This window comes from Anomaloglossus baeobatrachus, chromosome 8, assembly GCF_048569485.1.
Source record: "Anomaloglossus baeobatrachus isolate aAnoBae1 chromosome 8, aAnoBae1.hap1, whole genome shotgun sequence".
Classification (NCBI taxonomy): Eukaryota; Metazoa; Chordata; class Amphibia; order Anura; family Aromobatidae; genus Anomaloglossus; species Anomaloglossus baeobatrachus.
Window position 1 is genome coordinate 86014971 of NC_134360.1, and position 23600 is coordinate 86038570.

Consider the following 23600-nt stretch of genomic DNA (forward strand, 5'->3'; position numbering starts at 1 on the left):
ACTCTGTCCCCCCACGGTCTCAATCGGGAATATGATTCATTTACATGAGGTTCTGTCTGGTTGGAGATGAGATCTGTCGATATATGTCATTATTGTTCCTTGGATTTTGCCCTAACATTATATAATTTTATCCATATATATCAATATTATAACTCCATTATTCTACTCTTGGTGTTTTTATGCCTCCATAATTTTGCTATTGTCATTTCTATATAATATGGGTGTTATTGTTATACCTTATATAAATGCAATAATTCACTTATTTGATTCATGGGTTGTGAGCAGTATCTACCATGAGTCATTATCTAACTACAATAATTGTACAGTGTACCGCTAGATTACTTTAACCATAATTATCATGGCTGATGAATGGTTAATATTTCTTTCAGACGCGCTGAGTTTCAGGAGCAATTCATCTGGAGCAACTCACGTTCTTATTCTCTTTTTTTCACTCTGCGCATGCGTGCACTTCCTGGTTCTCAATGCGCATGCGCGGCTTGCGCTTCACTTTCCTCAGCTTCAGTTCCACAATAAGGAAGTGGGTCATTATGCCCGCCCCTCACTGCTACTTAAACCCGTTCAGGGTTATCTCCACACTCATTTCTTCACTGACCACCGGTGAGACAGGTAATGAATAGATTCTATGGGTGCTTGTTGTTCAATGCCTTTTTGAATAGAACTTTTATTATGCTTACTTTGCCTTCCAGTTTATCATGTTCTCATGCCACTAATGGTAACTATATCCTTGTCTATTCTTTTCACATTCCCCTTTTTTCTCTTATTTCATTTCACTAATAGCACTTTCTTCTTATGATAGGCTTTTATTGTCACACAATCACCGGACTCCTTATGTTAAATTGTGATCAAGTTGTTATAGTGCAATTTTTCACACTATTATAAAATTCAAGGTATGTGTATCTACCTATATATAATCTGGATGTTTTTCACATTATTGGCATTATCTTTTCCTGGTAGTTTCCCATGTAGTCTTTCCTTCAGGGAAGTATATCCCTCCCCCTTTTTTTGATAAGTGAATGTGTCGCGGGCGGAGGAGGGGACGCTGCGCTCTCCCACTGCTCGGGTCCGGCTGCTGCCGCTGCTCGGTGGTGGCTCGAGCGGTGGGCCGGATCCCGGGGACTCGAGCGGCGCTCCTCGCCCGTGAGTGAAAAGGGGATTTTGATTGTGGGGATTTGATTATTGTCCGTGATGCCACCCACGGTTGTGGTGATATTGGTGACACCACCGCTGCTCTAGACGGGGATCCCGGGAGTGGTGACAGGGAGCAGCTTTGTTGTTAGTTCTCCCCTCCGTGGGTAGGGGGTTGGTTGTCCCGGGGCCCGGTAATGGGGTAGGGATGGATGGCAGGCAGGTTACGGAGCCTGGTGAGGTGCAGGGTCGCGGGGGTAGCGCTGTGCCGCACGGCACGGTGGTACTCACTCAGCCAATGATGAGGACACAGTTCTCGGTAAAACACACGGCTGGATGGACGGGTCCCACAGGCGGCTGCGGTGTTGTTTCTCCCGGCAGGTTGGTGATGACTGCCTTTCCCTGCACCTATGTACGGTAGATGGTTCCAATGGGTTCCCACCGGTAACCCGCTCCCCAGCTTGGATATGGGCTGGAGGAGCCCCTTTTGCCCGCAGGCGCTGGCCCTGAGAAACAGTTGCCTTGGCGGTGGTGGTGTCTCCCTCACTTAGTTGGACTGTTGCCTTCTGTCGGGACTTGGCTGTTGGGAAACCCAGGAGGTTCCCTTCACTTACGAATTTGGCAAATTCACGGCGACTCCTAGCCTTGCTGGGGTCCGTAAGCCCCTGCCAGATGGTGCTGACTTCTCTTTGTGTACCGGTCCGGTACCGCCGGGCCACCGCCCGTCCACGGTCCTTACGGTAGACTCCAATAGGCCACTCCTGCAGATGGTCACCACCGTCTGCCAACCTTGCTGTACCGCCCGGGCCACACACCCGGACGCTGTCAGATAGTTGCTCCCACTACCACTTTCCTTCCTCTCTCTTTCACCTCAAAACTCTATATGTCTGTTTTCCCGCCTCCAGGACTGTGAACTCCTCTGTGGGCGTGACCAACCGCCTGGCCCACCCCCTGGTGTGGACATCAGCCCCTGGAGGAAGGCAACAAGGGTTTTATGTCTGACCTCGGTGTGCCTGCTGGGAGTGTGGGGTGTGTTGGTGTTGTGCTCTGTGGCCCCTGGCTTGTCCAGGGCGCCACATTCCCCCTTAGTTAAATGCAGACCGTCCGCGGGCTGCCCGTCCATCACCGGTTTTATTTTCACAAACTGAAAAATAGAAAAACGGTAAAACAGAATACATTTATAATAACATCTTCCCACATCGGGAGGTACTCTTACTTAAACTTTGCATAACGGTTACGGCTTCCGCTCTCTCCCACCCAAGCAACCTGGCCCTGATGCTGCCCCTAAGCAAATGGGCAGCACCCCTTGACCCCAGTCCAGCACAAGTTGCCCGAGCGGGTTCTGTCCTTTTCAGGGGATCCACGTCCATGGGGAACCCCTGAAACCCCCAGAGGATCACCACCGGTTCCGGTGGTGGCTGGGCCCCAGCCTGCTACACTGCGGGCCCTTCCTCCAATCTGCCTCTCCGGAGGCGGTAACGGTAGAAGCCACAACAACATTATTTACATGCCACTAGTTTGTGGTTGCCCTGCTAGTTCTCGGGCCTGTTCATAAGGAGTTCCTTATGCAAAATGGTGAAGGGGGTTCCAACGGGGACCAGTTGCCGGCAACGACCGGTTCAAATCAGCAGCAAATCAGGTGAACTTCATTGATAGATTATTTACTTATCATTCATCTTCCAAAACTTTAAACAGCACTCTGGTGGTCCCAACGGGGGACGATTGCAACGGGACTCCGCTGCCATTACTCTGATTCTTCTGATGAGGCGGCCCCATCCTCCGCCACCAGCATATCAAACATGCAGTGACATACCTGTTGTGACAGGGGTGCCCGGTATCCATTCCCACCATTGCGCGCGGTGTAATAAACTACCGGTTCTCCCACGTAGCAGAGACGCTCACTTGCCTCCTCACTTTCAGGGGTGGGCTCAGCACCAGAGCTGGAGTCACTGGAGTCACTATCACTTGTCTCTGCGTCAGGCAGGTTGCCGCCAGCTGCCGCAGCCTCCTGGCTTCCAGTATCCAGCACATCAGGGTCAGCTGTAGTAGCACAGGGCAGTAGGTCAGGTTAGCTAACACTGAGGCGCCCCAAGGATAATGGTAGGGACGATATGAGGGCCGTGATAGGACCGGGCCCCCCAGCCGCAGTGGCCGGTCCTGGTAGGACATGGGGATGTGGGTTACCCGTTGGCTCCGTCACATCTGCGCCCATCCCATACATTGGGGCAGCTGCAACCAGCATTTCCACCTCATGGGTCCACTGCTCCATCATGAGATATATCTGACTTTGCTGGCGTTGGTGGAACTCCATCACTCGGGCCTTCATCCATGCCACGGTCCCGGGCTCGGGGTCTGGCGCAATCGCTGCCGGGACTTCTGGCACGTTTTTGTGAAGGGGCCGCGGTCTCAGTGGCTCCCACGGGAGCGGTTCAGGGGAGTCCTGAGCGTCTGCAGCCGGTTGGTCCGCCGGGGCGGGTTGGCAGGGTATCGCTACCGGTTGAACAGGTAGCAGGCCTAGTGGCGGGGCGGCAGCAGCCAACACGGGTAGCGGGGAGGGAGGCAGGGTGAGCGGGTGCAGGCCGGGCTCCTCAGCCGCAGTGGCCGATCCCTCGGGAATACAGGGGCGTGGGTCTCTTACCCACTCCTCCAAATCCTCTTCCACCTCACGTCTCCGCATAGCAGCCACCACGTCCGCCATGTCGGTCTCCCACTCCTCCAGGAGGAGCTGCATGTGGGCTTGCAGATGGTTATTCAGCGGGGCAGTCCGGTCTCTCATCCACATCGTCGTGCCGGGTGCGGGAGCATTCTCGTTGGTAGTCGGATTATGCATCTTTGCAATGAAGTCCTCCAGGAACCCGGTATCGCTGCAGAGTCCTGGCGTCTCTGCTTTTACAGCCGCGCTCACATGCGACCAGCCGCCATTTTGTCCCCCTTAGCCTCTTTCCGGCTCCTCCTCTACAGGGGCGGGGTTTTGGCCTTCGCGCCTCCACTACTCGAGGAGACGCTCGAGCGGGAATTCTTCGCGCCCAAGATGGCGGCTTCACAAATTTTCCGGCCGGACATCTCCGGCGGTAACAAGGCGCACCTCTACCAGATGGCAGAGCGGTAGGATCCTGTTCATGACGCCAAGTTGTCGCGGGCGGAGGAGGGGACGCTGCGCTCTCCCACTGCTCGGGTCCGGCTGCTGCTGCTGCCGCTGCTCGGTGGTGGCTCGAGCGGTGGGCCGGATCCTGGGGACTCGAGCGGCGCTCCTCGCCCGTGAGTGAAAAGGGGATTTTGATTGTGGGGATTTGATTATTGTCCGTGACGCCACCCACGGTTGTGGTGATATTGGTGACACCACCGCTGCTCTAGACGGGGATCCCGGGAGCGGTGACAGGGAGCAGCTTTGTTGTTAGTTCTCCCCTCCGTGGGTAGGGGGTTGGTTGTCCCGGGGCCCGGTAATGGGGTAGGGATGGATGGCAGGCAGGTTACGGGGCCTGGTGAGGTGCAGGGTCGCGGGGGTAGCGCTGTGCCGCACGGCACGGTGGTATTCACTCAGCCAATGATGAGGACACAGTTCTCGGTAAAACACACGGCTGGATGGACGGGTCCCACAGGCAGCTGCGGTGTTGTTTCTCCCGGCAGATTGGTGATGACTGCCTTTCCCTGCACCTATGTACGGTAGATGGTTCCAATGGGTTCCCACCGGTAACCCGCTCCCCAGCTTGGATATGGGCTGGAGGAGCCCCTTTTGCCCGCAGGTGCTGGCCCTGAGAAACGGTTGCCTTGGCGGTGGCGGTGTCTCCCTCACTTGGTTGGACTGTTGCCTTCTGTCGGGACTTGGCTGTTGGGAAACCCAGGAGGTTCCCTTCACTAACGAATTTGGCAAATTCACGGCGACTCCTAGCATTGCCGGGGTCCGTAAGCGCCTGCCAGATGGTGCTGACTTCTCTTTGTGTACCGGTCCGGTACCGCCGGGTCACCGCCCGTCCACAGTCCTTACGGTAGACTCCAATAGGCCACTCCTGCAGACGGTCACCACCGTCTGCCAACCTTGCTGTACCGCCCGGGCCACAAACCCGGACGCTGTCAGATAGTTGCTCCCACTACCACTTTCCTTCCTCTCTCTTTCACCTCAAAACTCTATATGTCTGTTTTCCCTCCTCCAGGACTGTGAACTCCTCTGTGGGCGGGACCAACCGTCTGGCCCACCCCCTGGTGTGGACATCAGCCCCTGGAGGAAGGCAACAAGGGTTTTATGTCTGACCTCGGTGTGCCTGCTGGGAGTGTGGGGTGTGTTGGTGTTGTGCTCTGTGGCCCCTGGCTTGTCCAGGGTGCCACAAATGCTTGTTACTTATTTGTGGATCATTAATGGATGTTTCTTTATACAGATATAAAATTCCTCTCAATTATATATCCGAAAAACTGTAGTGAGTCCAGTATATATCTTCTACCATTTTAGGTAATGCATTTTTTGTATATGTATTACATGATGTTTGCATTATAATATTTTCTGAAGACATGATATTTAGTACCTTTTGTTATCATGGATATTATTTGATATTGATATTTTGTTCTCTTGTTTTATCATGTAGAGTAACAAAAATTGAAGAAGGCGAACAGCTGAAACATTTTTTTCTGATGAATGTTACTTTAAACTTTCAATAAAAGACAATAATCAAAACAACCTTATTTTTGAGTGCCGGAGTTCACTTTATTATATCCACTTCCAATTCGACAGCATCGGTAATCTGCCCCAGTACCACAGACGCCCGCTGCCATCCGGTCAGGGCGTACATATCTAGGACGTTACATATCTTCCTCTTGAATCCCTGCAGCGCATCTAGTCAGCCATCATACTGTGGGAGCCAGGCGGCGCCAGGCACGGAGAGCAGGGTTATCAGGATTATTGGCGCAACCGCCGTGGGTCCCGGGGCCACCGCTCCTGCGGCCGGAGCGGCGGCCGCACCAGCATTACCCTGGTCGAGTGGAGGCAGCACCGCCACACTTCAATCATCTGGCGCAGACATTCTCGCACTCCCCCTCGGTTTTCAATCAGCACTCTGTCCGATGCTGTGGCCCTCTGGGAACTTCTGGTTCCGGGCTCACTCTCAGGACGAAGGGCGTGGCTTCTGCTTCTCGCGCTTTTGTGGAGAAGATGGCGTTCTGGCGCCAAAAGATGACGGAAGAAAGTAATGAGGGCACCACAAATGGTAAACACTGGGATCAATCCAAAAAACACACCTGAAATTACAGAACCATATAGAAGCAAGATGGTGTGTAATAATTGGGATCACCAAATACCACATAGACTGGGCAATGCCCCATTTTTCCCTGAGGAAGCCACTCTAGGGGTGGCGACACGCGTTGGGGGGGGTTTCTTCTTGTCCTCCCTCCTGTATGGCTGCCTCCTTTGTGATTGCAGAATCTGCTCCTGCTTGCTGATTTTCGCTGCATCTTTTTACCCTGTCTATGTGGAAATTTATGAAATCTTATGTACTATTATGTATGTTTCTGGTGCATTTTGCTTGTTTCTCTGCTGATGTCCATCTATCAGTATTGAGGCTTTGCCTTTCTTATTAATATACAGTGTCTTACTTATTTATATGGAGGGGGTGACCTGTGGGGTTTTTGTCTTATTATATGCAAGCCCCTGTATGTGTTGAACACGTTTGTGTATTTTAAATTCTTTTAACTCCATGTTGGTGTTTTTTTGACTAATAAAAATTGTTTGAATATTTTCTATTTGGTGATCCTAATTATTACACACCATCTTGCTTCTTCTATATGGTTCTAAAAGATGACGAAAGATGGCGGAATTGGTGGAAAACGGGATCTTGACTCACGGTTTTGACTTCCAAGGTGCACGTCACCCAGGTAAGTGGGTCCTGCTCGTATCCTGTTCGTGACGCCGGGAATTTGAGGTATGCTGCCCCCGTGTCAGCAGCCAGGCTGCTTGGATCCGGATCCGCAGTGGCTCGAGAGGCGTCCGGACCCGGGGGTCGTGTGGCCACTCAAATGAAGGGGGTATTTACAGGGGATTGTATTTAAGGCCCCGTCACATGCAGCGACGTATCTAACGATATATCGCCGGGGTCACAGATTCTGTGATGCACATCCGGCATCGTTAGCGATGTCGTTCCGTGTGACAGCACGATGGAAAATACTCACCAAATCGTCCATAGTTGACACGTCGTTCGTTTTCAAAAAATCGTTGATTGTAAAGGACGCAGGTTGTTCGTCGTTTCCGAGGCAGCACACATCGCTACGTGTGACACTTCGGGAATGACGAACAACAGCTTACCTGCAGCCGCCGGCAATGAGGAAGGAAGGAGGTGGGCGGGATGTTACGGCCGCTCATCTCCGCCCCTCTGCTTCTATTGTGTGGCCGCTTAGTGACGCCGCACGAACCGCCCCCTTATAAAGGAGGCAGTTCGCCGGCAACAGTGATGTCGCTAGGCAGGTAAGTCCGTGTGATGGCTCCTAACGATTTTGTGCGCACGGGCAGTGATTTGCCTGTGACGCACAAACGACGGGGGCGGGTACGCTCGCTAGTGATATCGATATCGCTGCGTGTGACGGGGCCTTTAGAGTTCGTGACGCCACCCATGGTATGTGGTAATGTGGGATACCACCTCTGCAGCTGGGAGTACCCGGGGGTGATGGAGTGGGGCAGCCAGGTGTTAGAACCCTCCACGGGCAGGGGGATGCCCCGTGACTCAGTGATGTTGTTTGGGGAGTGCCGTGGGGAGTGAAGAAATATACAAAATGTAGTACCTAAAATCATGTGTTTTTATCATAAAACATTCGATATGAGTAATTTTCATCAAAAATTGAAAATATCTCGAAATCCTGATGTGATAGCCAAAAACGGAGTTCAAATTCGTAATCAGCAGGCAACATTGACTTAAAATATGTTTTAAAACTCTTTGCCAGAAAAATTGCATTGACCAGTGTTACATATGGTGACTTGGAGTGATTATAACCATAAAGAAATTGGTAATTGTTGTGAATGGGACACAAGAAGAATTTTTTTATTCTATGATAATAATAGTTAGTTTCAGAATCTCTTTGCCTACATTATGCTGCTCTCAGATGAGGTAGCAAAAACCTGCTGACAGATTCCCTTTAACTTGTAATGCAAATACAACACAAAGCATATAAACAAACATGGTATCTAGTATATAAAGCTAAGTGTATATGTATGTATGTATGTATGTATGTATGTATGCATGTATGTATGTACAGTGTGTGTGTGTGTGTGTGTGTGTGTGTGTCCGCTAAAGGAATACGCACTGTCACATTTACAATCACAAAATTTTGCACAGACACTGCATTTGATTCAGGGAACGTCATAGACTATGTTTTAAGAGGAAAATTTAAAACCTGCTTCCATTAAAGTAAATGGAGCTGGGAGCCACAATGCAGCCAGAACCTCAGAAGAATGTTGGCATGTCACAATGCAGCCAGGGAAAGAGACAGACAGGGAAAGAGACAGATAGGGAAAGAGACAGACAGGGAAAGAGACAGACAGGGAAAGAGAGAGACAGACAGGGAAAGAGAGAGACAGACAGGGAAAGAGACAGACAGACAGGGAAAGAGAGAGACAGACAGGGAAAGAGACAGACAGGGAAAGAGACAGACAGACAGGGAAAGAGACAATACAAAATGGATACAGCCGCACACTAAATGCCATCAATGTATAAGGGAACTCTGGTACTGCATTACTGCTATATGAAAAAATGTGATTTTTAGTTTATGAATTGGCAAATGCATGTAAGCCCGGAAACCAACGGCAAGGTAAATCTCAATATTCCGGGTCCCTAACTAAAATGCCACTATCTAGGTTAAAAACATCCTTGTCTGGGCAGCTAGACTAAAAAAATTGTAACTTGAAATGCCACTATGTGGACTAACCTCCATGTCTGGGCAGCTAGGACTCCTGGTATAAGGATTATGAACACAGCCTGGTTTATAGGGCGGAGTGCTCAGTCCGGGCTTACATGCATTGGCCAATTCATAAACTAAAAATCTCATTTTTTCATATAGCAGTAATGCAGTACCACAGTTCCCTTATACATTGATGGCATTTAGTGTGCGGCTGTATCCATTTTGTATTTGCTATGTTTTTTTCAGCTGGCACCTATACACACTTGTAGGATGTGCGGGTCAGTTTTTTAAAATATTTGCAGTGAGTTTCTTTCTGACTGAGCACTCCGCCCTATAAACCAGGCAGTGTTCATAATCCTTATACCAGGAGTCCTAGCTGCCCAGACATGGAGGTTAGTCCACATGGTGGCATTTCAAGTTAGAATTTTTTTAGTCTAGCTGCCCAGACAAGGATGTTTTTAACCTAGATAGTAGCATTTTAGTTAGGGACCCGGAATATTGAGATTTACCTTGCCGTTTGGTTTCCGGGCTTACATGCATTGGCCAATTCATAAACTAAAAATCTCATTTTTTCATATAGCAGTAATGCAGTACCAGAGTTCCCTTATACATTGATGGCATTTAGTGTGCGGCTGTATCCAGTTTGTATTTGCTATGTTTTTTCAGCTGGCACCTATACACACTTGTAGGATGTGTGGGTCAGTTTTTTGAAATATTTGCAGGGAAAGAGACAGACAGATAGGGAAAGAGACAGAGAGCAGATAGAGAGGGAGACAGACAGACAGAGACAGACAGGGAAAGCGATAGAGAGCAGAAAGAGAGGGAGACAGACACAGACAGAGACAGACAGGGAAAGAGATAGAGAGCAGATAGAGAGGGAGACAGACAGAGACTGGAAGAGAAACCGAGAGACAGTTACCATCCCGGGCTTCGCCAAGTACTACAGCTAGTATGAAATAAAATGGAGAAAAGCACTGTGGTACAAGATCAATGTGAAATACTATAAAATGTTTTGTAATTTGTGTTACATACAATGAAGCTAGTTTATGTCATTTTTTTTTTCATTTATATAAGTCTTATTGAAACATATATGTTTGCTCTTCCAAACAGAAAGGAGCACTTGGTTTAGCTGAAAATAAAGCCATTTAAGAGAAAATAAAAAAAGAGATGTAAGTATTAAAGCATTAAATGAAACTAAGGGGTACTTTACACGCTGCGACATCGCTGCCGATATATCATCGGGGTCACGTAGTTAGTGACGCACATCCGGCGCCGGTAGCGACATCGCAGCGTGTAATACAAATGAGCCATGATCAACGAGCACAAAAACGTGAAAAATCGTTGCTCGTTGACACGTCGTTCATTTCCATAATATCGGTGCTGCTGCAGGTATAATTTTGTTTGTCGCTCCTGCGGCAGCACACATCGCTATGTGTGACGCCACTGGAACGACAAACATCACCTTACCTCCGTCCACCAGAAAAGGAGGAAGGAAGGAGGTGGCATGTTCCGGCCGCTCATCACCTCCCCTCCTTTTCTATTGGGCGGCGGTTCAGTGACGCTGCTGTGACGTCGCTGTGATGCTGAACGAACGGCCCCCTTAGAAAGGAGGCGGTTCGCCAGTCACAGCGACGTCGCCGAGCAGGTACATGCGTGTGAAGCTGCCGTAGCGATAATATTCAGCAAGCAAGCAGCAAGCAACACATATCGCATGTGCGACGGGGGCGTGTGCTATCGCGCTCGACATCGCTAGCAAACGCTAGCGATGTTGCAGCATGTAAAGCCCGCCTAAGACTTTGACATGTCAACAAAGAGTGTTACAAGTCTAAATGGGGCTTTACACGCAACGACATCGCTAACAAGATGTCGTTGGGGTCACGTAATTCGTGACGCACATCCAGCCTCATTAGCGACGTCGTTGGGTGTCACACGTACGAGCGACCGCTAACGATGTAAAATACTCACCAAATTGTTGATTGTTGACACGTCGTCCATTTCCCAAATGTCGTTGCTCGTGCAGGACACAGGTTGTTCATCGCTCCTGTGGCAGCACACATTGCTACGTGTGACACCCCAGGAATGACGAAAAACACTGTACCTGCGTCCTCCGGCAACAAGGTGGGCATGTCTTCCACGCGGCTGCTCTCCGCCCCTCCGCTTTAATTGGACGCCTGCCGTGTGACGTCGCTGTGACACCGCTCGAACCGCCCCCTTAGAAAAGAGGCTGTTCACCAGCCACAGCGACGTCGGTAGGAAGGTATGTGTGACGGCTCCCAGCGATATTGTGCGCCACGGGCAGCAATTTGCCCGTGACTCACAAACGACGGGGGCGGGTGCTTTCACCAGCGATATCGCTAGCGATATCGCAGTGTGTACAGCAGCCTTTAGTCTCCACACGATAATCTCAACTTGAGACATCACTTTATGGAATGTGATCTTTTTTATACTTACAGTTACCCTCCAAAGATGGGTGTATTTTCCATTTTCTGATATGAGCTGTTATGCATATTTTTTTCCCATGAAGCATTGCATATGAATAAGTCTCCATGTACAGATGCAGTGAAGATCAGATGCTCTGGATGCAAAGTCATAGCTGTACGTACGGCTGAGCTGTTCATCTAAGGAAATTAGTTTGAAGAATTTTATTGCAGATGTCTAAATCGGCCCGTTTCAGAATCAGACCAACCCTTTCTTCTTCAGAAACTAATATCAATATTTTTAATGTATTTCCTAAAACAAAAGGAGTTAGTGTTCCCTGAAATGCGTTGATGTAAGCATCTGTTATAAACTTTGAGATGATCACAAAAATCTTGACTTGATCGAATCTTCTTTACTGCATTTGCATTTACATATCATTGAAGGAACAAGGCATGCAGTAGCAACTTTAGTTGACACCTATGAAGAAATGCAAAACGATATTTTGTTCTTAATTCAACGCAATACTTGTAGGAATAATCACACAGTGAACAAGCATCATTCTACCCATGCCATTTCCTTAAGTCCACTGCTGGAAGATCAATGGATCAGAGGTGGTGCGTGCACAGATGAGCTCTCAGCTCGTCATTGAGCCAAGAGTTCAATCTGCGCATGTGCCGACTCTGAGTGCCATTTCTTTGAAGCCCGCTTCGCCGATATATTCTTTAATCATTGGGGATGGCTCCCGCAGCATCACTCTACTCCTGCCACTGCCATCTGACCCTGCACCACCGCACTCAGGGCTTCAGGCTCTTGCTCAGTGACAGGTGTAGAACCTGTATTTGGACTGGATAGGAGTGCAGAAGTGCCATGGCAGGTAAGGGCAGGAGGTGTCCCAACTACCATCTTACTAGTGTCAGGGCCCACCATTATTGTATTCTTGGTGTCCCCCCTTATTTGTAGTGTTGTTGTGGAGCGTTTTCGTTGTGTGTCAGACATCTGTTGGTCTGAACGTGCGTGCCATGCTTACAGCGTGACATCCTCCTCCACCATCTTCCATTTTTCTCTTAAGCGTACGGTTCCACTTGCATTTTGCAAGGATAAAACATCGGCTTGCACTTGCACCAGTGCAAAACTATGGGGGAGTGTCCATCTGTGATTGATTTCTGTTGCCATAGCAGCACACGGAATGAATTGCAGCATGCTGCGTTTGGCAGTGATTCTCAGCTCACGCACCCCCATACAAGGGAGCACATGAAACATCACACTGTACTCACATGTCATCCCGACTGCAGTGCGCAGAGATGAGATGGGGATAAAGTGCTCCCCCCTCTCCTCCGCAGCTGTGATCCGATCATAAGATCCCATCACAGTCGCCTGACCCTCGGCTCACGCTCGTAGCAGAGGGTCATTAGGATATTGCTTCCGATGCTCTCGCATCAGAAGCTATGCGCAAGTGGAACCGTACTCTCACGGACTAATACTTTCTATTTAAGGGTTTTGTTTTATTATTATTTATGAAGCTACGAGGGGCTGCTGATAAGTCTTTGGCTTTTTGATCTTTTTTTGTTTGTATGGTAACTAATGTTACATCACATGAAAGCCTTATGTGTCTAATATATGTTTTCAAAATTTTGTGTTTGTTGCTTATGGCAACAGTGTTCTACGCATGCGGGAAATCAAAATGGCGGAGTCCAATGCGATATTCACAGCAACTGAGAGCAGAGGAGTAATAATAAAAATCTTGTTTCTGCAAGGAAAGTCCGCAATGGATAATCATGGTGATATGTCACAGACATTGGGGGATCAATGCCCTTCATATTCCACAGTTAAGAACTAAGTTGCCAATTTTAAAATGGGCAACTTCAACACCAATGATGAGGAACGTCCTGGACGACCGAGAGTGGTTGTTGTTCCAGAGATCGTCAATGCTGTGCACAACCTCATACTGGAGAATCGACAAATTTCAGCTAAAGCAATAGCAGACATCATGGGGATTTCCATGAACGTGTTTGTGTCATTATCCATGAACATTTGGACATGAGGAAGCTATCTGCAAAGTGGATCCCCAAATGTTTGACAACAGATCAGAGAAGCATGCGAGTGAAAACTTTCCGGTCCATTTGTCAGTATTTCCAGACTGATAAGAACTTCCTGGATCAACTGATCACCATAGATGAGACCTGGATTTATTTGTATGACCCTGAAAAGAAGGAGCAATCAAAAGAGTGGAGGCACAGTGGTTCTCCTCATCCAAAGAAATTCAAGGTTTAGCCATTAAGGTGATGGTGTCTGTGATCTGGGATATGAAGGGCATGCTGCTAGTGGACTACCTTCAAAAGGGTTCCACCATCAATGCAAGGCATTACATTGAACTTTTGGACCAATTGAAGGCAGCTCTTGAAGGCCAAAAGGCACGGCAAGCTGTCCAAAGGAATCTTGTTCCTGCAAGAACACGCCTCCGTTCACACTGCACAAGCGACCACGGCAAAACTGGCAGAGCTGGGGTTAAAGCTGGTTGACCACCCACCTTATTCACCAGATCTAGCTTCCTCCGACTATCATCTGTTTCCAAACCTGAAGAAACACCTCAAGGGTATCAAATGTCACACCAATTCTGATGCCATGGCTGCTACGGATGCCTGGTTTGAGGCACAACCAAAATCCTTCTTTTTGCTAGACTTACAGAACGTGAAATACCGATGTAAGAAGTGACATCAGTGGAGAGTATGTGGAACAAATGTAAAGTTTAATCATCTTATCTCGTTTCTTATCAGCAGCCCCATGTAAACATATTTTGCGCTGTTTCTTAATTTCTTTAGCAGTGTATAAGTCTCCATTTCACTCTTCAGGCCTCTTCTTTTACACTTTTTTTTCTTATTGCCTCATCACTGCTTTCTTCCTTTTTGTCACTAATTACACAATGACAGTTGGAATTTAACCACATTGGTTTTAAATTGTTTCAGTTTGGTTTACTTACATATGATAATAATATAAATACAATATATCTTATTCTTCACTTTACAGTCATCAGAATCAATGAAGAATGCAAAGAAAACCTTCACTCTGAAATTAACGATTATGTTGTGATTAACATTCAGCAAAGAAAAAAGTGTAAAAACAATTCTAATGTTACCTAAACTGTCTTTACTGTTACTCTTCTGTAATGATTACAGAGAAATCTACTGCAAAGCAATGTGCTTTCTATGGAGAGCTTTTTTTACCTGCATTACACCAGATCGCCACATGAGGGCGCTGTGATAATTTCAGCCACGTGTCCAACATTCTGCACTGTTACATTTTATGATCTACACGTCCCGCAGAGAGCAGTGACGTCAGAGATTGCTTACCTATCACCAAAAGCCCCGCCTCGCTTGACGTCAGGCAAACTTTGAACCAAAAATCACGTGGGCGGGTTGGAGAAGCCCCGCCCTTTCCGCTTTTGTTGGTCGGAAGTTAGGAGCACGTTGTTCGCGCATCGCAGTCTCATTCACTTTTCCTCCGTGAAGCTTCCGAGCCGAGGGGAGACCGTAACCGAGAACAGCCATGGTAAGAGACGCGCCGGCGGGTGTCAGTGCGCCCCGGTGTATCCGCGCCCTGCCCCGGCCATGTGCTCATCCCTGTGCGCCTTGTTTTCCAGACTGACTGCGACGTGAACCCTAAAGCCTACCCACTGGCGGACGCCCAGCTGACCAAGACCATCCTGGACCTGGTGCAGCAGACCTCCAACTACAAGCAGCTCCGCAAGGGGGCCAATGAGGGTAAGAAAAGGGGGACAGGGGAGGTGGTGAGTGGGATGGGGGGGGGAGCCTGGACTGGGGGACAGGGAAGGTGGTGAGTGGGATGGAGGGGGGGGGGGGGAGCCTGGACTGGGGGACAGGGGAGGTGGTGAGTGGGATGGGGGGGGGGGAGCCTGGACTGGGGGACAGGGGAGGTGGTGAGTGGGATGGAGGGGGGGGGGGAGCCTGGACTGGGGGACAGGGGAGGTGGTGAGTGGGATGGAGGGGGGGGGGGGAGCCTGGACTGGGGGACAGGGGAGGTGGTGAGTGGGATGGAGGGGGGGGGGGGAGCCTGGACTGGGGGACAGGGGAGGTGGTGAGTGGGATGGAGGGGGGGGGGGGGAGCCTGGACTGGGGGACAGGGGAGGTGGTGAGTGGGATGGAGGGGGGGGGGGGAGCCTGGACTGGGGGACAGGGGAGGGTGGTGAGTGGGATGGAGGAGGGGGGAGCCTGGACTGGGGGACAGGGGAGGGTGGTGAGTGGGATGGAGGAGGGGGGAGCCTGGACTGGGGGACAGGGGAGTGGTGAGTGGGATGGAGGAGGGGGGGAGCCTGGACTGGGGGACAGGGGAGGTGGTGAGTGGGATGGAGGGGGAGGGGGGAGCCTGGACTGGGGGACAGGGGAGGTGGTGAGTGGGATGGAGGGGGGGGGGGGGGAGCCTGGACTGGGGGACAGGGGAGGTGGTGAGTGGGATGGAGGGGGGGGGGGAGCCTGGACTGGGGGACAGGGGAGGTGGTGAGTGGGATGGAGGGGGGGGGGGAGCCTGGACTGGGGGACAGGGGAGGTGGTGAGTGGGATGGAGGGGGGGGGGGAGCCTGGACTGGGGGACAGGGGAGGTGGTGAGTGGGATGGAGGGGGGGGGGGGGAGCCTGGACTGGGGGACAGGGGAGGTGGTGAGTGGGATGGAGGGGGGGGGGGGGGAGCCTGGACTGGGGGACAGGGGAGGTGGTGAGTGGGATGGAGGGGGGGGGGAGCCTGGACTGGGGGACAGGGGAGGTGGTGAGTGGGATGGAGGGGGGGAGCCTGGACTGGGGGACAGGGGGGGTGGTGAGGGGGGGGGTGGGAAGCCTGGACAGGGTATGCGGGGACTGAGGGGAGAACTGGGAGTTAGGATGGGGTGTGTAGGGCAGGAGGGACTGCGCAGGTGGGTGTGGGGGGGGGAACTGGGGAGGCAGTGAGGAAGGGGGATTGGGGAGATGGAGTGGGAAGCCTGGGATTGGGTACATGGGAGCCAGGATGAGGTGTGCAAGACAGGGGGGCACTGAGCAAGTGTGTGTGTGTGTGTGGCTTGGGATGGGTGAACTGGTGAGTCGGAAAATGGTAAGCAGGGTTGACTGAGGAGGTAGAGTGGGGAAGGGGAGACTAGGATGGGGGACTGAGTAGCTAGCTAGGAGGTTGAAGGTGGGCTAGCCGGGGCAGGGGTGTGAAGGTGGGGCAGCCGGGGCAGGGGCGTGAAGGTGGGGCAGCCGGGGCAGGGGCGTGAAGGTGGTGTGGCGGCCGGGGCGTGAAGGTGGTGTGGCGGCCGGGGCGTGAAGGTGGTGTGGCAGCTGGGGGGGGGACTGGGGAGCATAGCCTGAAATGAGACTAGTCTGGTGCTGCTGTTCCTTGGTGTTTTTTGTTTTGGGGGGGTTTATTTTAAGCACCGCTTTGGGAGAGACACATCGCTTGCAGTGGTGAATATTCAGCCGGTGATGAAGCCACACTAGTGTTATCCCCTGACTATGGTCCTTGACTGGCTCTTTAAAGCACTCCAGCGTTTGTGTTTTTGTAAATCTGATGTGTTTTCAGTTTTTCTCAGATTCTGCAAAAAAAAAAAAAGCTGTGATTATATGTTAATGTAGTACACTTCTATCCACAGCCACGAAGACCCTAAACAGAGGGATTGCGGAGTTCATTGCTATGGCAGCTGATGCAGAGCCTCTGGAGATCATCCTTCACCTTCCTCTGCTGTGTGAAGATAAGAACGTCCCGTATGTGTTTGTTCGATCCAAGCAGGCGTTAGGCAGAGCCTGTGGGGTCTCCAGACCAGTCATTGCTTGCGCAGTCACCATCAAGGAAGGGTCTCAGCTGAAGCCCCAGATCCAGTGTGTTCAGCAAGCCATTGAGAGACTATTGGTGTGAATCACACCTTGCATTTATGGCAGAAGCCGAGACATTAATAACGTACATTAGCGCATGATATTGATGTAACAAGTGTTAATGACGTAGCTTGAATATTTGAAACAAGTCTGAACCCCAGTCCTCCAAGCTATATTTTTTACCCAGAAAGAATCTGTCATATAACAACTTATTTTCTTTTGTCGACTTGTAATTTTTTTTTTAATTAAACTTATCTAAAGGTAAACGTTTGTTTTTTATTCTACAGTGACACGGCGTCAGTGAGGCACACAGGCCTTATTATGGCTTCTGGATTATAAATCAGGAAACAAGTTCTAGTTTTACTGCTTTCCTCATTCTAAAAACAAGCCCAATATTCATTGTAGTAAAACCTCTTGCACCCTGATGATGAATGTGGAGCACAGTACAGATGCTAAGTGGGTCGGACACTTCGGCCCCTTGTACTGATAATCTGAGGTTATGTCTAATGATAGAAGGGTAAATTCATATCAATGTATTTTCAGGAACAAACTCAGGTCTGCGTAAGTCAGTGTGCGTGAGTCTAGATGGGTTTGCTGGGCATATTAGTGCCTGTAGAGAAACCAAGGGAAAAATTTGTGAAAACATACCCTTGTGTAACTAAAAAGCATAGTGCATATAAACATAGGGTACTTAGTAAACACTATTTCTTTGTCGCTCCATTGGGAGACCCAGACAATTGGGTGTATAGCTTCTGCCTCCGGAGGCCACACAAAGTATTACACTTTTAAAAAAGTGTAACCCCTCCCCTCTGCCTATACACCCTCCTGTGGATCACGGGCTCCTCAGTTTTATGCTTTGTGTGGAAGGAGGCACACATCCACTCATGCATTCTCATACAGCACTGGGCGACGGCTCAGCAGGTGTCAGGCAGCTACGTGGTCTAGTCTGCACACTTTCACGAAGCACTATCAAGTGCATGCCTATGCTTCGGCAGACGCCAGTCTAGGTAGGCGAGTCCTCCAGGCGGCGGTTGCCAACCTGTAAGAGGGGGCCGTTTTCGGCTCCTTTTATTGAGGTATTCTTTTACCCACCCAGGGACTGCTCTTGGACGTCCCAATTGTCTGGGTCTCCCAATGGAGCGACAAAGAAGGGAATTTTGTTTACTTACCGTAAATTCCTTTTCTTCTAGCTCCTATTGGGAGACCCAGCACCCGCCCCTGTTCCCTTCGGGCTGTTGTTCTTTTGTGTACACATGTTGTTCATGTTGAATTGTTCTTTTGGTTCATGGTTTCAGTTCTCCGAACATCCTTCGGATTGAATTTACCCTAGACCAATTTATAAGTTTTCTCATTCCTGCTTTTGCACCAAAACTGAGGAGCCCGTGATCCACGGGAGGGTGTATAGGCAGAGGGGAGGGATTACACTTTTTTAAAAGTGTAATACTTTGTGTGGCCTCCGGAGGCAGAAGCTATACACCCCAATTGTCTGGGTCTCCCAATAGGAGCTAGAAGAAAAGGAATTTACGGTAAGTAAACAAAATTCCCTTTTTTTGACCAAAAAAAGCATGAAGCTATCCCACCAACGCCAAGGTGTACCCAGTTGGGATAGTACCTACACTCTCTAATCTCTCTAATATTAAAACCTTACCATGGGCATTTCATTCTGTGCATCCCCTGACTGTGTATCCTGTTGGGACCCGATCACTCTCAGCCCTTAGCCACATTGAGGCCTATTTTAGACCCATGGTAAGGTTTTAATATTAGCGAGTGTGGGTACTATCCCAACTGGGTACACCTTGTCGGTGGGATAGCTTTAAAAAAAAAAAAAGCATAATCAAAAATAGTGTTTACGTACCCTATGTTTCTGTGCACTATGCTTTTATTACAGCAGGGTATGTTTTCACAATTTTTCCCTTGGTTTCTCTTTATCTTATGGCCAGTGTGAACATGAGCTCACAAGCTCCATGTATACCATCTCATACTCCGGCTCACTTTTTTGTTTTTATATTAGTGCCTGTAGTAGGCAGCTCCTGCCTCCGCCTGCTGTGTATGAACACTCAACTCTTTTCTTCATGCATTGTCCCAATAATTTAAATGGCTAAATAATACTGAACAAATTGATATTCTGCAGCTTTGAGTGAAGAAAGAAACCCAAAGCACTTTGAAGGTTCACAATGGCACTGGAAAGCAAAAACATGCCTAAGATTCAGTCTCATTCATGTTGCGGTTAGAGCACTTCTGGGGAAGAGCAGGGGTTTTTTTTTTTATTGTACACACATCTGATTTTACCCCCAGTACAAGCCATTCAAACACTGCAAGCGGCTGAGCGTATCCGAGCACAGCGATGCTCGCTCGATTTTGTCAGCACACATAAAGAACATGAACTCAAACTGAACTTTTGTAAAAATCTGTAAAAAAAAAAAACACACACACCCCGAACTTTACGAAGTCCAAAAAAATAGAATTTGTCCGGTAAGTCCATAAAATCTTCAATCTACGTACTTAATTGCCACTTGTGTCTGTAACCCTATTTCGTCATGCACAAGTAGTGGTGACGTTACTGCTCTACCCACACACGCAATGCATGTATACACTGAACACAGACACAAGTCACATGTCTACACACACCTCGATACTCACCTGTTCCCAGCAATGCGGTTCCCGGAACCGAAGTCCCCCGCGCTACTGCTGCTTCCAGCTCTTCAGTGCAGTGAACATTCAGTGAGTATAATGGGTCAGGAGCGGGAGGCAGCAGAGCCGAAGAAAGGATACAGGTGAGTATAGAAAATCTTTTTAAAGAAGGGATTTTTGTTTACTTACCGTAAATTCCTTTTCTTCTAGCTCCAATTGGGAGACCCAGACAATTGGGTGTATAGCTATGCCTCCGGAGGCCACACAAAGTATTACACTAAAAGTGTTAAGCCCCTCCCCTTCTGCCTATACACCCCCCGTGCCTCACGGGCTCCTCAGTTTTGGTGCAAAAGCAAGAAGGAGGAAAAAATTATAAATTGGTTTAAAGTAAATTCAATCCGAAGGAATATCGGAGAACTGAAACCATTCAACATGAACAACATGTGTACACAAAAAACAGGGGCGGGTGCTGGGTCTCCCAATTGGAGCTAGAAGAAAAGGAATTTACGGTAAGTAAACAAAATTCCCTTCTTCTTTGTTGCTCCATTGGGAGACCCAGACAATTGGGACGTCCAAAAGCAGTCCCTGGGTGGGTAAATAATACCTCATAATAGAGCCGTAACGGCTCCGTCCTACAGGTGGGCAACCGCCGCCTGAAGGACTCGCCTACCTAGGCTGGCATCTGCCGAAGCATAGGTATGCACCTGATAGTGTTTCGTGAAAGTGTGCAGGCTCGACCAGGTAGCTGCCTGACACACCTGCTGAGCCGTAGCCTGGTGCCGCAAGGCCCATGACGCTCCCACGGCCCTGGTAGAATGGGCCTTCAGCCCTGAGGGAACCGGAAGCCCCGAGGAACGATAAGCTTCGAGAATTGGTTCCTTGATCCACCGAGCCAGGGTTGATTTGGAAGCTTGTGTCCCTTTACGCTGGCCAGCGACAAGGACAAAGAGTGCATCCGAGCGGCGCAGGGGCGCCGTACGAGAAATGTAGAATCTGAGTGCTCTCACCAGATCTAACAAGTGCAAATCCTTTTCACATTGGTGAACTGGATGAGGACAAAAAGAGGGTAAGGATATATCCTGATTGAGATGAAAGGGGGATACCACCTTAGGGAGAAATTCCGGAACCGGACGCAGAACCACCTTGTCCTGGTGAAACACCAGGAAAGGGGCTTTGCACGACAACGCTGCTAGCTCAGACACTCTCCGAAGTGAAGTGACTGCTACTAGGAAAATCACTTTCTGCGAAAGGCGTGCGAGAGAAATATCCCTCATTGGCTCGAACGGTGGTTTCTGAAGAACCATCAGCACCCTGTTCAGATCCCAGGGTTCTAACGGCCGCTTGTAAGGAGGAACGATGTGACAAACCCCCTGCAGGAACGTGCGTACCTGTGGAAGTCTGGCTAGGCGCTTCTGAAAAAACACAGAGAGCGCAGAGACTTGTCTCTTAAGGGAGCCGAGCGACAAACCCTTTTCCAATCCGGATTGAAGGAAGGACAGAAAAGTGGGCAAGGTAAATGGCCAGGGAGAAAAACCCTGAGCAGAGCACCACGACAGGAATATTTTCCACGTCCTGTGGTAGATCTTGGCGGACGTTGGTTTCCTAGCCTGTCTCATAGTGGCAATGACCTCTTGAGATAATCCTGAAGACGCTAGGATCCAGGACTCAATGGCCACACAGTCAGGTTGAGGGCCGCAGAATTCAGATGGAAAAACGGCCCTTGAGACAGCAAGTCTGGTCGGTCTGGTAGTGCCCACAGTTGGCCGACCGTGAGATGCCACAGATCTGGGTACCACGACCTCCTCGGCCAGTCTGGAGCGACGAGGATGGCGCGGCGGCAGTCGGCCCTGATCTTGCGTAACACTCTGGGCAACAGTGCCAGAGGAGGAAACACATAAGGGAGTTGAAACTGCGACCAATCCTGAACTAAGGCGTCTGCCGCCAGAGCTCTGTGATCTTGAGACGGTGCCATGAATGTCGGGACCTTGTTGTTGTGCCGGGACGCCATTAGGTCGACGTCCGGCCTGCCCCAGCGGCAACAGATCTCCTGAAACACGTCCGGGTGAAGGGACCATTCCCCTGCGTCCATGCCCTGGCGACTGAGAAAGTCTGCTTCCCAGTTTTCCACGCCCGGGATGTGAACTGCGGATATGGTGGAGGCTGTGGCTTCCACCCACAGCAGAATCCGCCGGACTTCCTGGAAGGCTTGCCGACTGCGTGTCCCGCCTTGGTGGTTGATGTATGCCACCGCTGTGGAGTTGTCCGACTGAATTCGGATCTGTTTGCCTTCCAGCCACGGCTGGAACGCCTTTAGGGCAAGATACACTGCCCTTATCTCCAGAACATTGATCTGAAGGGAGGACTCTGTCTGAGTCCAAGTACCCTGAGCCCTGTGGTGGAGAAAGACCGCTCCCCACCCTGACAGGCTCGCGTCCGTCGTGACCACCGCCCAGGATGGGGGCAGGAAGGATTTCCCCTTCGACAGAGAAGTGGGGAGAAGCCACCACTGAAGGGAAGCTTTGGCTGCCCGAGAAAGGGAGACGTTCCTGTCGAGGGACGTCGACTTCCTGTCCCATTTGCGGAGAATGTCCCATTGAAGTGGGCGCAGATGAAACTGCGCAAAAGGAACTGCCTCCATTGCTGCCACCATCTTCCCTAGGAAGTGCATGAGGCGCCTCAGGGGGTGTGACTGACCTTGAAGGAGAGATTGCACCCCTGTCTGTAGTGAACGCTGTTTGTTCAGCGGAAGCTTCACTATCGCTGAGAGAGTATGAAACTCCATGCCAAGATATGTCAGTGATTGGGCCGGTGTCAGATTTTAATTTGGAAAATTGATGATCCACCCGAAACTCTGGAGAGTTTCCAGAGCAATGTTCAGGCTGTGTTGGCATGCCCCTAGAGAGGGTGCCTTGACAAGTAGATCGTCTAAGTAAGGGATCACCGAGTGTCCCTGAGAGTGTAGGATTGCCACCACTGTTGCCATGACCTTGGTGAAGACCCGTGGGGCTGTTGCCAGGCCGAAAGGCAGTGCCACGAACTGAAGGTGTTCGTCCCCTATGGCGAAACGCAGGAATCGCTGATGCTCTGGTGCAATCGGTACGTGGAGATAAGCATCTTTGATGTCGATTGATGCCAGGAAATCTCCTTGGGACATTGAGGCGATGACGGAGCGGAGCGATTCCATCCGGAACCGCCTGGTTTTCACATGCTTGTTGAGCAGTTTTAGGTCCAGAACGGGACGGAAGGATCCGTCCTTTTTTGGCACCACGAACAAGTTGGAGTAAAAACCGTGACCCCGTTGCTGAAGAGGAACAGGGATCACCACTCCTTCCGCCTTCAGAGTGCATACCGCCTGCAGAAGAGCCTCGGCTCTGTCGGGGGGCGGAGATGTTCTGAAGAAACGAGTCGGAGGACGAGAGCTGAACTCTATCCTGTAACCTTGAGATAGAATGTCTCTCACCCATCGGTCTTTTACTTGTGGCAGCCAGGCGTCGCAAAAGCGGGAGAGCCTGCCACCGACCGAGGATGCGGTTTGAGGAGGCCGAAAGTCATGAGGAGGCCGCTTTGGGAGCGGTTCCTCCGGCGGTCTTTTTAGGACGTGACTTAGACCGCCACGCATCGGAGTTCCTCTGACCTTTCTGAGGCCTTTTGGACGAGGAGAATTGAGACCTGCCCGCGG

At 50.1% G+C, this 23600-nt stretch overlaps 1 protein-coding gene across 1 annotated transcript; it reads left to right on the plus strand.

Moving 5' to 3' along the window:
• Positions 1-14849: 14849 nt before the first annotated feature.
• On the plus strand, positions 14850-17556 carry SNU13 (small nuclear ribonucleoprotein 13). The gene is made up of 3 exons (XM_075320880.1): positions 14850-14982; positions 15074-15194; positions 17071-17556. The coding sequence occupies exons 1-3, from the start codon at positions 14980-14982 to the stop codon at positions 17331-17333; spliced, it is 387 nt and encodes a 128-aa protein (XP_075176995.1). The 5' UTR covers positions 14850-14979; the 3' UTR covers positions 17334-17556.
• Positions 17557-23600: the final 6044 nt, after the last annotated feature.